The sequence below is a fragment of the Ornithorhynchus anatinus genome, chromosome 4 (genome assembly GCF_004115215.2).
Source record: "Ornithorhynchus anatinus isolate Pmale09 chromosome 4, mOrnAna1.pri.v4, whole genome shotgun sequence".
Lineage (NCBI taxonomy): Eukaryota > Metazoa > Chordata > Mammalia > Monotremata > Ornithorhynchidae > Ornithorhynchus > Ornithorhynchus anatinus.
The window spans coordinates 6,564,781-6,579,551 of NC_041731.1; the positions used below are offsets into that span (position 1 = coordinate 6,564,781).

The 14,771-nt window shown below is 50.9% G+C and overlaps 1 protein-coding gene across 2 annotated transcripts in view; it reads right to left on the bottom strand.

Annotated features, from left to right (window-relative positions):
* Positions 1-977: 977 nt before the first annotated feature.
* NDRG1 (N-myc downstream regulated 1) overlaps positions 978-14,771 on the bottom strand; it is a 44,949-nt gene continuing 31,155 nt past the window's right edge. For both annotated transcript variants that reach the window (XM_029062447.1, XM_029062448.2), the window contains exons 7-16: positions 13,580-13,640; positions 12,670-12,756; positions 10,900-10,956; positions 9,859-9,962; positions 8,851-8,907; positions 8,204-8,255; positions 6,207-6,254; positions 4,186-4,221; positions 3,345-3,396; positions 978-2,784 (exon numbers count right to left, since the gene is read on the bottom strand). In XM_029062447.1, coding sequence (XP_028918280.1) covers positions 2,528-2,784; positions 3,345-3,396; positions 4,186-4,221; positions 6,207-6,254; positions 8,204-8,255; positions 8,851-8,907; positions 9,859-9,962; positions 10,900-10,956; positions 12,670-12,756; positions 13,580-13,640 — 811 coding nt within the window. In that variant the 3' untranslated portion in view covers positions 978-2,527. The remainder of the gene's footprint in view (positions 2,785-3,344; positions 3,397-4,185; positions 4,222-6,206; positions 6,255-8,203; positions 8,256-8,850; positions 8,908-9,858; positions 9,963-10,899; positions 10,957-12,669; positions 12,757-13,579; positions 13,641-14,771) is intronic.

The following is a 14,771-nucleotide window of genomic DNA, read 5'->3' on the forward strand; positions in this document are numbered from 1 at the left end:
TGCCGAGCACTGTTTTAAGCGCTGGGGGAGATACAGGGTGATCAGGTTGTCCCACGTGAGGCTCACAGTTAATCCCCATTTTACAGATGAGGGAACTGAGGCCCAGAGAAGTGAAGTGACTTGCCCACAGTCACACTGCTGACAAGTGGCAGAGGCAGGATTCGAACCCATGACCTCTGACTCCCAAGCCCGGGCTCTTTCCACTGAGCCACACTGCTTCTCTCTATATATACAAGCACAGTATTAAGTGCTTGGGAGAGTACAATGCAACAGAATTAGCAGACACATTCCTGCCCCTACCTCAAGTTCCTTGTGGGCAGGAATCTACCACCCTTATTCATCTATTCTTTCAATCACACTTATTGAGCACTTACGGTGTGCAGAGCACTGTACTAAGCTCTCGGAAAGTATACTGTATTTTTCTCTTCCAAGCATTTACTACAGGAATCTACACACGGTAAGTGATCGAGAAATGCCATGGATTGATTGGGTGCAGCCAGAATGAACCAGATCTTTCCAGAGGGAAATTTGATTTGAGGCTCTAACTTGGGACTTGGATAGCTTTATTCAGCTATCTACACTTAGATTCAGTAAATTCCCACTTCCTGAGACCAGATCGCAGGTGCCCTAAAGGAAATGGTCAACTCAAGTCAGTGTAGCCACAGGCTTTAGCAAAGACTGAAATTTAGCAAATTTACACCCCTTTGTTTGGCAAATGGGGATGCTCCTTGTGGGGCAGAGAGCGGATTGTCCCTCACTTTGTTGTTCTTTCCTAGGTGTTTAGTAAAGTGCGTGGACGACGAGTGGGTGCTCAGTAAGTACCACTGTCGCTGTTACTTTACTGCTCCCCGCTTAAACATTCCTGGAGACTGCAGGACCGAGCCCTGGTCCTCTTCCATCCTTCACACAGCATCCCCTTAGCTGGTTTCCACCTCGGCAATAGGGAGGTAGACGTAGAGTAAGAAAGACACGAGGCATTGCAAAGTTACAAATTTATTGGTTTGGAAATAAATACAAATATTTAATTAAGAAACTCTTCTGGATAGGCCTTGCCTAGTAGTTTTCAACGTCTCATTCTGCTTCTCCCATGAACTAATACCATTCTACAGTGGGGGCATGTTTGGAACTGGATTATCCCAGGCCAAATCGACCTCGCTCAGTGGCTCCGGGTTCCTTCGCACACCCGCTGATTTCCTTGGGAATCTCCAGCACTGAAAGCAGGGGTTGGATCTAACAGTTATACGGTTTCTTTAGAGGGGAGACCTCTCCCCCCGCAAACCATCAGCCCAGGAGTTGGGGTCCGGGGCTGTTGATGGCCACCCGGTAAATAAATGGATTCCAGATGCAGCCTTCTCCCCCTTCCCTCACCATCTTTCCCATCACATGCTTTTTTTTCCAGGAAAAAGTTCCATCTGAACTCTAGAAGCATTAATGGAAGTCAAGACGCACAGCAATCATTAGAGGCTATACCACAGATCTCAGACTTACTCTCGACAACACAATTAGAAGCCGGATTAGGTTTAGTTCACAAAATCCCATGGTTTCGTCTCCGCCGTGTCGGAGAGAACACCATTCCCCCAGCGGATGCAAGACCAGCTCGCCTGGTCGCTCTAAACATTTAAACTCTGAACCGAACAGCCAAGCTGTATTTCCCCACTCACCCCCATCTGGCCGCCTTGAGGAGAAGATGTGTCTCCCGCTCGTTTAAAAAAGAAAAAGAGAGAAGGGGGGAAAAAAAGGAGTCACCGTGACCAAGCTTAATCTCTGAAATGCAATCGGCTGGGATCTTGTTGGCATTTTTTAGGTGCCTATCTTAGCTGATGGTTAAAAAGAACATAAGAGGAAATGGGCTTACAACACTACTGAATTATAAGGATTATAAATGCACAATATACGATTTTTAAATATTAAGTGAACTATACACAGTTTGAGTTTGTAAAAAAACTCCAGCTTCAATGTGAGTCCCTCTTTTTCTCCCATGAAAAAAAGAAGTCACTCACAATGCATTGCTCTCTTCCTCCCCTACATCCGAGTAGTGTAGCTTGTGTCACAAGGAGGTCAGTTTTCTTTAGGTGCAAAGAAAAACAGGATATAGGGAGACCGGAGCTTTGATCAATTCTAGTCTAAATCCAGGTTGGCCCATGTTTATAAAAAAAAAAAGTGTTTTGTTTTTTTTTTTTTTAAAGTATTTTACTGCCATATTCTTTTTTGGGCAAATATCCTTTTGAGAGTTTGGCATCAGGGGGAGGGCAAAAATTGGAGCCACCAGGAATCAGGTAAAGAAATTAATGAAACTCTAAGTCATTGAGATGCTTGCTTTCTTTGGTCCCCTTCAAGAAAGACCTCCCCCACCATGCTTTTGCCCAAACTCACCCTTAGGAAAGAAGCGTCGGATTAATGCCAAGTTACGGGCAGTGGGGGGTACCCCGGGATGGGGGAAAAGGGGTGGGAGGGTACGGGGGTGAGTGGCAGGCAGCTATTTGAGCTTTCAGTTCCAATTCAGAGCCAGGAAGGCGACTTTGCACCTCTAACTGGAGAGTTCCATGGCCTTGGGCCCAGCGGTGTCCCCGGAGTTTGGAGTGATATCCAGGCGGGTGTCCGTGTGGGAGCGGCCGCGGGAGCCCTCGCCGGTGTGGGAGCGGCTGCGGGACCCTTCGCCGGTGTGGGAGCGGCTGCGGGAACCCTCCCCGGTGTGGGAGCGGCTGCGGGAACCCTCCTGGGAGGTGACGCTGGAGCCCGAGGCTGTGCGGGACCTCATGAGACGGGTCATGCTGGCGGAGGGCACTGCAGAAAGGGACGTAACCGAGTCAGGAGGCGGCGACAGCACGGCATCGTGCGGAAGGGACAGTTGTCCCCTCCCCTCCCCACCCACCCGGGGGCAAGCACATCTGTGCACCTGCGCATGGGGTGTCCTAGCCGTGTGACACAGGGAAAACAACTGCACAAGGTTATTCAGGTTTTAGCTGTGCAGCAGAGGACAAGCACCCTGGCCCCCATACAGGTCCTAGCCCCGTACCACGGGGCAAGCACACCTCACGTGCAGGTCCTAGCTGTGTACCGGGGTTAAGTAAGTCCACTTGCAGGTCCTAGCCCCGCGGCACAAGATGAGCACCCCCGTCCGCACGCAGGTCCTAGCCCTGTAGCACAGGGCAAGCACCTCTGCCCACGTGCAGGTCCAAGCCGTGTACCTCAGGGCAGACCCAGCTGTACCCATTCATGTCATCTTAGAAAGCACAGATTCAGCCTTTGCCTCAGGCATCCAGATTTCTGCCTTCAACAAGAGGATTCCCCATCTGGCCTGGGAATTCTGGGCGATCCCTATCTCGGTGAAATAAAACACTTACTGTATCCCATCCCCTGGACAAAGTATTTGAAAGCTTCTGCAAGCTTCGCAGGCTGGAAGAGAAAGGGGAAAACAAGGGTGTTTGCATAAGATAGCAGATCTCCAGTTGGCACAGAGCAAAGAGGGACGGCCAATGAAACCCAGCCCTTGTGAAAAACACGCCTGGTCGGTGAAGGTTGTCGCCTGGGGTGCTCAGATAGCAGAGTTCCCCGGTATTGGGGGACTTTGGATATTATTCTTCTGCAGTTTAAACAATTGCAAAAATCCATCCTCAAAAAGAAACAACATATAGCCAACTCCCTCCCGATGACAATTGAGTCAGTCTCTTCCAGGAAGGTGGGTCAAAGCCCAGTGCCCTTCCCAAGGGCTATGGGCTGTCCCCGGGCACAGCCTTCCAGATCTTCTCAGATCTGAATTGCACTGAACAGGTCTTCCCCACCCTGACGTGTACATCCGCCCCTACTCCGGGAGCCAGTAGGCTCCCAGTAATTACCATTATCTGGTTAATTAAGGGACAATTCCACACATTTGGGGTCTTTCTTTGTCCAAGGTGGGGGGGGTGGTGTCTGGCTGAAGCCAAGCCCTACGTGGGACAGGGACTGTATCCAGCTCGATTTGCTGGCATCCACACCAGCACTTAGTACAGTACCTGGCACCCAGTTAGCGCTTAACAAATACCACAATTCTTATTATTATTTCCAGTGCCGTCTCACCTCACAACCTGGGGATCATTAAGATTAGCCCCCCACAAGAGTTCAAGGTCCACAAAGTAGGTATGTGGCCTGGTGATCTCTGCCCGTGAGGGTCACGCAATTCTTGCGAATTATGAGGTGCAGTCTTACCTGGGAAATCTGGGGGAGGCCACCACAATCTGCCATCTGAAGGAAGAGAAAAAAGAGAGTCAGGGTCACTCGTTCCCCCGGCACCTAGTTCTAGGTGTCTGCTAGCCGGAAAAGGGTCTGGGAGCACGAAACTGGGAAAGGAAGAAGATGGTCCTGGAAGAGGGCAGGGCTGGGCCTCAGAACACGGTCACCTGCCCATCCTGAGTGTTGAGATGCTCGGGAAAGGAAGGAGAAAGGGAGAGGGGGAGGGGAGAATTGAGCGCTGGGACAGCTTTTCCCCTCAGAGGTCCAGTTACCCCAGGGGAGATTTTCTGCTTCGTGGCTGGGGAGACCTGGGACCATCACTGTGAAAGGAGTTGTCTGAGCAGACTTGGTGATGGCTAGCCTAAGTAGCAACTTTGTATTTCGAAGACGGGAGTAGAGAGAGGGCGGGAATTTTAGGCCGTACAGGGACCGGGAGGAGGGCAGGTTTCAGAGAGCCAAGAAGCCACCATTTTAGGTCTTTCAATGCTTACTGGAAATGCTCAGATCCAGTCAGAACTGGGGTGAGCGAGGCTGGAGTCCAGCTCTCACCGCTGCGGGGCCGTCACCCCCGGGGAATGGGGACTTGTGGTCAGTACATGCAATTCCTTTGGCCTTTCCCTGCTGGCTTTCCTTCAAGAGCAACAATTCCCCACCCAGCCATTCCAGGGAGCCCCGGCACCGGGGAGCCGTTCCCGGGGGCCAGACAGACTGATAAAATCTGCCCGCAGGAGCCCCACATTGATCAATCAATCAGAACAATCAGAGCCTAGCTGGACTGGGATCAGAGCCCGTCTTGCCAGAGCAGCCGTGATGTCACAAGAAAGGGGTGCGGGGAAGACTCTTGGGATCAACGGGGGATTAGCTGAGAGAAGAGCATCTGTACCATGTGACTCATAACCTGACTCCGAAACGGGGCCATAACTGCGAGCGCCGCCCTGTGCTATAGGGGTCGAAACGAAATCAGGCTGAATGGAAATCATCCCATGGTCAGGACCCTTTTGCCTCAGGATTTTAACTAGCCGCTCTAGCTGTTAAGGGTGCCTCTAAGAAAGCTAGACCCTGCCATTTTGATGGTGTGATTTTTCAGGCTTAAATCCACCCAGAAGAGGGCAGGCAGCCGGCAGAAAAAAAAAAAAAAAAAAAAGACCAGCATTTTCAGTCTCTCCTTTCTCTATCCTTTGGGTTTCTTTTCCTCAAGAACCTCTGTCTGTGGGGGAAACCTGGGGTTTGGAGCTGTGGAAGACTTTTGGGTGTTAGAGATTCCGTAGGTAGTAGGAGCGTGGCTCAGCGGAAAGAGGCCGGGCTTGGGAGTCAGAAGTCATGAGTTCGAATCCCAGCTCTGCCACTTGTCAGCTGTGTGACTTTGGGCAACTCACTTAACTTCTCTGTGCCTCAGTTACCTCATCTGTAAAATGGGGATTAACTGTGAGCCTCACGTGGGACAACCCGATTACCCTGCATCTACCCCAGCGCTTAGAACAGTGCTCGGCACATAGTAAGCGCTTAACAAATACCAACATTATTATTAGTATTATTGTTTGGGAAGCTGTGGGTGGGGCCTAAATGCAAATTTTGATGCCAAACATCGGTGTCCTCTGCAAATCCTATTCCCTAATTTTCAGACAGAGGGGACCCTCAGATGCCGAGGGTTGTGGGCACTCCACCCGGTCAGCCGCGGTAACCCAGTCGGGGGCTCACTTTGTCCTCAGCCTGCCAACCCAGCCTTGGCTGGCTTTCCAAATCCGCTCAGGGGAAGTTCCTAAAGAGAGGGAGCCTGGAGGGGCCCGAGCCACCTCCAACGGGCTTGGTGTCTGCGGCCCCTTCACCCCATCTTTCCAGGAGAGCGGCCAGCCCAAGGGTCTGATCAGCAGCGCCCGGGAACCCCTCCTCTCTCTGTCAGAAGGCTCCTAGCTGGACCTGCACTAGCACTAACTGCTCTAACGAGACCGACAGCAAGACCCCATATAAATGGCAGAGTGGAGTTTCCTCTCCCTTACCTTGAGGAGGGTAGTCTTCGTTGGGTCCAGTTTAGAGTTGCACTCCACCTGTGTTTTAGGAAGGGGAAAAGGAGGAAAGGGGGGATGGAGAAAGCGAGAGCAAGAGGGGGGAAGAGAGCAGGAGAAAGGAAGGAAAAGGAATATTAACTCGTCACCTCCTTATTCTTCATCAAGTCAGAGCAATAAAAAGAACAGAAGCCTCAAAATTCCAGCTCGTGCCCTCTGCCAATCTGCCATCAATAGCTCCCTGTTGTGTGAAGGGCATCAGAATTCCTGAAACCCCTCCGGACTTCCCCTCTCCCAGTCCCACAGCATGGTGTATAAATAGGGCACAGGCCAGGGAGTCAGAAGGTCATGGGTTCTAATCCCAGTTCCACCACTTGTCTGCTGTGTGACCTCACTTCACTTCTCTGTGCCTCAATTACCTCGTCTGTAAATTGGGAATTGGCTGTGAGCTCCACATGGACTAGGGACAGCGTCCAGCCCGATTTAACTGTATCCACCCCAGAGCTTGGTACAGTGCCTGGCACATACTAAACACTTAATAAATACCACAATTATCATTATGTGGGCAGGGAATATACCTGCCTGTTGTATCGTACTGTCCCAAGCGCGTAGTACGGTGCTTTGCACGCAGTAAGCACTCAATAAATACAATTGAATTCTATTAACTCATATTAATGTCTGTTTCCCCCTCGAGACTGTCAGCTCGTTGTGGACAGGGAAGGTGTCTACTTATTGTTGTACTGTACTCTCCCAAGTGCTTAGTACAGTGCTCTGCACACAGTAAGCACTCAATAAATACGACTGGAATTGAACGAATGATCCCTCCTTTACCTAAACACAGCCTTGACAGTGTCCGGGCCATTTTGCTTCTTCCCCTAATTGGCTGTCCCCTCCCTACACCCAGATCACGTGATAAAACAAAACTGTCCAGCCATGAAAAAGTCTCTTTTGTGTTGTTGGCGCCCTGGCTGGACTGGCCGCCCCCCGGCTGGAATGCGATGAATCAGCCGTCGGAGCGTCCCATAAAGCCCCACACAGTCACAGTCCCGCCGAGCTCCCTGGCCCCGTGGGAGTTCGCCCAGAGAGCAGGCTGGAGGCGAGAGAGATTAGGACAGCGGTATTTGTTAAGTGCTTCCTATATGTCAAGCACTGTTCTAAGAGCCGGAGTAGATCGTCAGCTCACTGAGGGCAGGGAATGTGTCTGTTTATTGTTGTACTTTTCCAAGCGCTCAGTACAGTGCCCTGCACACAGCAGTCAATAAATGCGACTGAATGAAGATACAAGTTACTCAGGTTAGACACAGTCCCTGCCCCACATGGGGCTCACAGTCTTCATCCCCATTTTACAGATGAGGTACTGAGGCCCAGATAAGTGAAGTGACCTCCCCAAGTTCACACAGCAGACAAGGGGCAGAGCCGGTATTAGAATCCAGGTCTTTCTGGCTCTCGGGCCCGTGCTCTACCCACTAGGCCATGCTGCTTGGGAGAGAAGAGGGAAAGCGGGGCCTGTTACCACTCAACGGGAGCCTCCCGGGGAGCTCCGGACCGACAAAGTGCGACTGTTGACCAGAATGGCTCAGAGCAGTCCAGATGCCCACCCGCCATAGGGAGGATGGCTCTGGGGCTTCCTCTGTAGGGGATGCCACTCACCAGTCTGACACATGAGCATGTCCATGGCAGCTGGTGGTCTCTCCCTTCCCCCAGCTCCCTCTCTGCCGTCAAGCAGGCCCGGCTAGCAGAATCCGGCCCCAGCGCGGCAACATCTCATGATGCTCAGCCTGAACTGTCAGTCATTCAGTCAGTTGTATTTACTGAGTGCTTACTGTGTGCAGAGCACTGGGCTGGACTCACCCAGGATCTTCCAAAGGCAGAGCAACCACTAAAGATGGCTGGATCCGGGCCTTAGGTAAGACAGCGGGGACTGACTGACGTACATCTATCCATCCTTCCACCCACCCATCCAGCCGAAAATCAGCTCCCAGGATGCTTACCACAGCGTCCACTGCTGGAGAGTTGTCCCCCACGACCAACAGCGCAGGACACCTGGACAGAGGGGCAACAGACGATTAGTCACAAACAAGAGCTCTTCCTGCCTCCAGCTTCCGCCATCTTACACTCCACCCAACTGCACAAAGATACTGTGTCTTCCCAGTCCGGTTGGCTGGCCGACGGCAAAGACGATCAACTGGTAGTATTTACTGAGCGCAGAACACTGTCTTAAGAGCTAGGAGAACACGACAGAGTCGGTAATACGACAAACTGCAGCATGAGCTCCTTGGGAGCAGGGGATGGATTTCAGATTTTTGGTGCATTTTTCCAAAGCGCTCAGTACAGTGCCCGGCCTTTGGTGGGCACTCCATAAATACCTCTGTCACTTCTTCAGAGACACCCTGCTTTAAGGTGATGGGATTTGGGGAACTGGCATACTCCGAGGTCCCCTCCCAGTGAGAGGATTGTTTCCGACTGATCTCCGAGCCCTAGGAGAACACTCAGCCAGGGTGGTGGATGAGGAAGTCGTCACTGGCATCGGAAGGGCCAAGAGAGGGGCAAGCAAGGGTTTGGGGTTCTTGGCATCCACCTGGCCGGAGGGGCAGGGGAGGCGCTGGGTCATTTGGGGCCACCACCGGAAGGTACTTACTGGAGGGTGACAGCGGGAACCGCTGGCATTGGCCGTTCGATGTCCAGATCTCTCCGACTGTCACAAAATGACAAAAGTCTGCATCACTAAGACAGAACCATCGATAATATCCGAGATCCGTCCTAGGCCTTGTCCCCACCAGTCCCAACAGAAGTGGAAGTACTTAGTATTATTATTATGGTATTTTCTATTTACTATGTATCACTCGGAACAGTGCTCTGTTACCCGGGAAAGCCCCCCAAAACAGTGCTTGAGGCACCCAGTACATTCAACTAATGGTATCCCAAGGATCAACAGCATGTCAGATCCCTCTTTTGTTGGAACAGACTAGGTGCCACCGAGCTGAGAAAATCAGAGCTCAGAAATGAAGTCGTCAAAAAAGGCATTCATTCAAGTCCTCCTCATACCTATAGCCCATCCCTAGTCCTCGCCCCCACTTCCTCCGTGGACTAGTGGATCGAGCCCCGGAATGGGAGTCGGAGGACCCGGCTTCTAACCTTGGCTCCGCCACTTGTCTGCTGTCTGAACTTAGGCGAATCATTAAACATTTCTGTGCCTCAATTTCCTCATCTGAAAAATGAGAATTATCTGCCCTCTCTCCCCCTTACACCTTGAGCCTCATATGGATCAGAGAGTGTGTCTGACCTGATGATCTTGTATCTACCTCAGCACTTAGTAGAGTGTTTGGCACATAGTAAGCACTTTACAAATATCACAATTATTAACTTTCATCTTTGCCATAAACTAATCCACCTGACACATTCGTGTTGGGGGTGAGTGGTTCGAATCTCCCCAGATCAGGCGCTGGCCCCTGGGAGACTTCAAAGAGCGAGCCAGCTGCCATGTGGGGTCTTTTCAGCCCTGACAGGAAACTGTCCAGTCTGGTTAGAGGCCTGAGATGAGCGAGGCTGGGGTCCAGCTCAGACACGGGGCCCGGGGAGCAGGCACCCCTTCCTTTGCCTGCTCCGGAACATTGCACCTTTTGCGGGAACAAACAAGTCCAAGCACCTGTTGTAGGCATTGATGAAGAGGTGCAGGTTGCTCTGATTCATGTCATCTACGATGTGCTTGCGGTACGTGTGGGCCACTTCCTCGTGGCTCTGCAGCTCATCCTGAGAGGAAGAAAGAGGAGGAGACATCACCAATCTCGTCGCCTTAGGCCTGAGCGAGAACAGAGAGAACACAGCGGGGCCTAGCGGAAACAGCACGGGCCTGGAGGTCAGAGGACCTGGGTTCTAATTCCAGCTTCATCACTTATCTGCTGCGTGAGACCACGGGCAAGTCACTTTTCTGCATCTCAGTTTCTTCAACTGTAAAATGTGGATTACGCACCTGTTTTCTGTTTTTACGGTATTAAGTGCTTACTATGTGCCAGGCACTGTACTAAGCGCTGGGGTAGATGCAAGCTAATCAGGTTGGACACAATCCACGTCCTACGCGGGGCTCAAAGTCTTAATCTTCGTTTTACAGAGGAGGCACAGAGGAAGTGAAATGACTTGCCCAAGGTCTCCCAGCAGACCAGTGGCAGAGCCAGGATTAGAACCCAGGTTCTTCTGACTCCCAGGCCTGGGGTCTTTCCACGAGACCACATTGCTTCTTCACCTGTTCTCCCTCTCCCTTAGACTGTAAACCCCACGTAGGATAGGGACTGTTTTCCAACGTAATTAACTTGCAATTACCACCAGTGCTTAGAATAGCACTTGACACATAGTAAGTGCTTAACAAATACTGTTATGATCAACACTATTATCAGTAGTATTATTAAAAAGCCCATCAGAGCTCAGCAGGCAGCCGCTAACTTTATCGGAGAGATCATGGCTTCCCAACAAAATGTTGCTGAGTACTCTGCCAAGTGCTTAGTACAGTGGTCTGCACAAAGTAAGCGCTCAATAAATATGATCGATTGGTTGGCTGATAAATCATCAGCTCCTCGAGCGCAGGGATCATGTCTACCAACTCCTCCGTCCTCTCCCAAGCAACCGCTAAGTGCCCAATAAATACCACTGATCGACTGACTGGTAACCAACCCTTATCTCGGAGGACACTCACCTTGCCAAACAGATGGGACAGCACCATATCTGGGAGAGCCTGGGTCCATCCGGAAATCTGAATGGGAGGAAGAGAAGAAGAATTAGGAAGGCAGAGTTAACAACTCAGTGGCAGGACAGAAACATGGCATCCTTGACCAGCCGAAGGGAAAGAACAGTACGGGGAATGTGTCTCTTCTCTCTCTCTCTCTCTGTCATACTTGTCTCCCCCCAAACTGTATAAACTGCAGGGTCCACTTGGCAAAGAGTTGGTCTATTCTCTCAACCGGCCAGTGGACTGTTCTGGAAGATGGGTCGTGGGAGCAATGAGCATCCGAACCTGACACCATGCCTCAGCCCCACGGGGCAAGAGGGAGGGAAGCAGGGCTGCAGAATTGGCCAGAGTTCGAGGGCACCACACAACCAGAGAATAACAGTATTCCACCCAGCAACCCTGGCAGTAGCCCAAAGAGGTTGTTGCTCCCTCATTTCGAGTCCCTCTAGATGAACTAAAGACACGAGTGAGGTTCAGTTGAGGGTCCAGTGATCCGTAAGAAACCCAGAGCTTGGCTCTCCCAGGACTCCATGGCTCCTTTGAAATCCTCAGGAACCGAAAGGTTTATTTATCCAATCTTTAGTTTCCATATCCTCCTCTGCATCTCAGGGTGCCTGGCCCTGCTTCCCTCTACATAAAAGATGGGAGTCCTCTGGACTCTCTCTCATCTAAGCAGCTGCACTCCAGAACCTGGAAAAATGGCTTTTTTTTTTTTGAACCCTTCATCCCTTCAACTGGGTTTCCTCTGGAAAGTATCTATTTTGAGATCCAGCTCCCGTTATTCAAGATCATGAATTAATCACGGTATTCATTAAGTGCTTTCTAGGTGCCAAAGCGCTGGGCTGGATATAAGATAATCAGGTAGGGCAACATCCCTGTTCCACATGGGGCTCTAAGAGGAAAACTGAGGAAAATGGGGCCCAGAGAGGTTAAGTGACTTGCCCAAGACCACACAGCAGGCAAGTGGCAGAGCTGCCGGTCTCCTGACTCTTGGTTCCGCATTCTTTCCACTTGGTCCGGTTTACCTGCCTAACTCTGCCCTCCCTCTGCCCCAGACTTTATCTGGCTGGTCTCCCCATCCTCTGACTGCAGAACAGACCAGTAAAATAGTGAGCAGGGGCACGGAGCCATCACAACTGGGAAGCAGCTTGTTGCATTTGTGTCTCGCGAGAGCCACCTGAAATCTGGTAAAAACAAGCTTTGAAAAATAAGAAGTATAAATTGGTCCCAGACTGAAAAGCTGTATCCTGTTTCATCTGGAATGATTTCATCCCTCTTTGGCAGAGACAAGGACAGCTTTAACAAAAGAGAATTTATCCTGGAACCGCTAGAAATAACAGGGCTCTCCTGGGTGGGGCTAGAAATGTACCCATCAACCCCAACTCCGGAACCTGGTTCCCCTCAGAGGGAAGAGTCAGAGGACTGTGGGGGGCAATAGCAAGACTCGAGGCCTGTAGCTCGGCTACCAGCCCCCTCCCCAGCCCCGATCCCACGAACCCTGCTCACAAAACACAAGGACCTTTAGCCTCTTTCTCCCACGCAGCTACGTTCTCTGCCTAAAAGTCTCCAGGCTTTAACCTGAGACCACTCAAAAGGGCTCAGCCTTGGTCCGCCCTGTTCTGAGATTCCGCCTTTGCTGCCGACCCTGGAGGTGAGACCAGAGGCTCACCTGTGGCATTCTAGACCACATGAGTCCCGGCTGAGGCAGCCAACGGCACCACCCAGAAATCCCTTTACCTTAGTGGCCGCCCAATCCATCCATCCTTCGGCACAGGGGTTGATGTTGATGAGGACGAGCCCTTCCACCATCTCTGGGTTGTTCAGCTGCAACGGAACGGGTCACGTGAGAGAGAGGCTTTGAGCAAGGCTCTAATGAAAGCTTTGGAAAGAGGCACCAGGAGGCAAAAGAGAAGACGGCACTAGGCCTACAGATATGAGCTCAATGCCACAGGGGACAGTAATTTTGTGTGCACAAGGTGGGCCAGGACTGGGAATCCAACATTGGCCTCTTCAGCCCCACACAAATACTCAATGGTCTCTCCGAATATGAAGGGTAATTATATATAAATAGTGAAAGCCAGGCAGAAAACAGCTGACAGGCAGGCTTAGACAAACAGTGGGGCTATCTCTTTGTTATCTGTGAAACAATCCTGCCTACGTGCTCAGAAATCTCTGAGCTTCATTCACAGACACAGCAAGGACCGCAACGATCCGATGCAGTCGTTATTCGTCAGAGAAGTGCTAAGTAACCCCTGTGGTAGATATGAAGCAATTCGAATGAGCCCAGTCCCTGTTCAAGAGAGCAGAAAGCTCATCCCCTATTTTAAAGATGAGGAGATTGAGGCCCAGAGAGGTTAAATCACTCGCCCAAAGTCACAGAGCAGATCAGTGGCCGAGCTGGGATTAAAAGGCGGGTCTCCTGACTCCCAACCCCGGCTTTTTCCATTAAGGGACGCTACCTCCTGAAGCCAAATAACGAGAGTCTTAACAGTAGCCGGGGTGCAGAGCAAGAGGCTGGACAGACTGGCAGATACATGTCCTTAGAGCCACGTGCTCAGCAGGCATGGCAGGAAAAGGAAGCATTTGCTTCTTGCCCTGTGCCACCAGCGCCAACGCCAGGGCTGGAGGAAGACCCCGGCAGACCTACCGCAAAGCGGGTTAAGATGTAAGCGCCAGCTCCGGTCCCCATCCCGATGATGCTCTTCAGCCTGTAGAGAGAGGAGGGGGCAAGCCGGGGAGAGAGGGAGAGATTCCCATCAGTCAAACGGAAACCAAGCGCTAGATCAAACGAGGGAGCTTCCATATGATCCGCAACAAATTTGACGGGGTGAGTCTGAGCGGGGCGTTCGCATTTATACCACTTCCTGTATCATTCTTCTCTCTCCAACTAGGGTAATATGAAATCGATTATCCAAATAATCGCTCTAATGAGAAGGGTTTATGCCTTACCAAACACACGCATGCGCGCGCACACACCTTCCCCGTTTATGATGTTTCCATTCACTGACAATAAAACAGCTGCCGGGACACCAGCAATGTCTGTTTAAAAGACTTGCCTGAGGAATCTGCAATTTATGATTTGGGAGAATGATCTACTCCATTATTTGGGACAGGGACAGGAACAGACTCCAGGAACTCAAGGCTTAAGGTTAAGACTTGCCTGAGGAATCTGCAATTTATGATTTGGGAGAATGATCTACTCCATTATTTGGGACAGGGACAGGAACAGACTCCAGGAACTCAAGGCTTAAGGTTAAGACTTGCCTGAGGAATCTGCAATTTATGATTTGGGAGAATGATCTACTCCATTATTTGGGACAGGGACAGGAACAGACTCCAGGAACTCAAGGCTTAAGGTTGATATGGTCCTCAGAGACCGGTGGGGGGTGGCGGAAACAGGTTTGAGTTTGGGGAAAAATCTTAAAATAATAACTGTGCTATTTGTTAAGCACTTACTATGTACCAGGCTCTGTATTAAGTGCGAGGGGTGGATACAGGCAAATCAGGTTAGACACAGTTCTTGGCCCACATGGGGTTCACAGTCTTAACCCCCATTTTACAGATGAGGGAACTGAGGCCTGGAGAAGTTAAGTGATTTGTCTAAGATTACACAGCGGACAAGTGGTGGAACTGGGGTTAGTACCCAGGTCCTTCTGTCTCCCAGCCCCATGCTTTATCCACTAGGTCACGCTACTTCTCATTCCCAAACCCCACTAGATCGAAAAGCTCCTTAAGGGCAGAGAATATATTTCCTACTTCTGTTGTACTGTCCCAAGTGCTTGGCACAAAGTAGGTGCTCAGAACAGTGCTCTGACCCAGCAGGCACTCAATAAACGTTA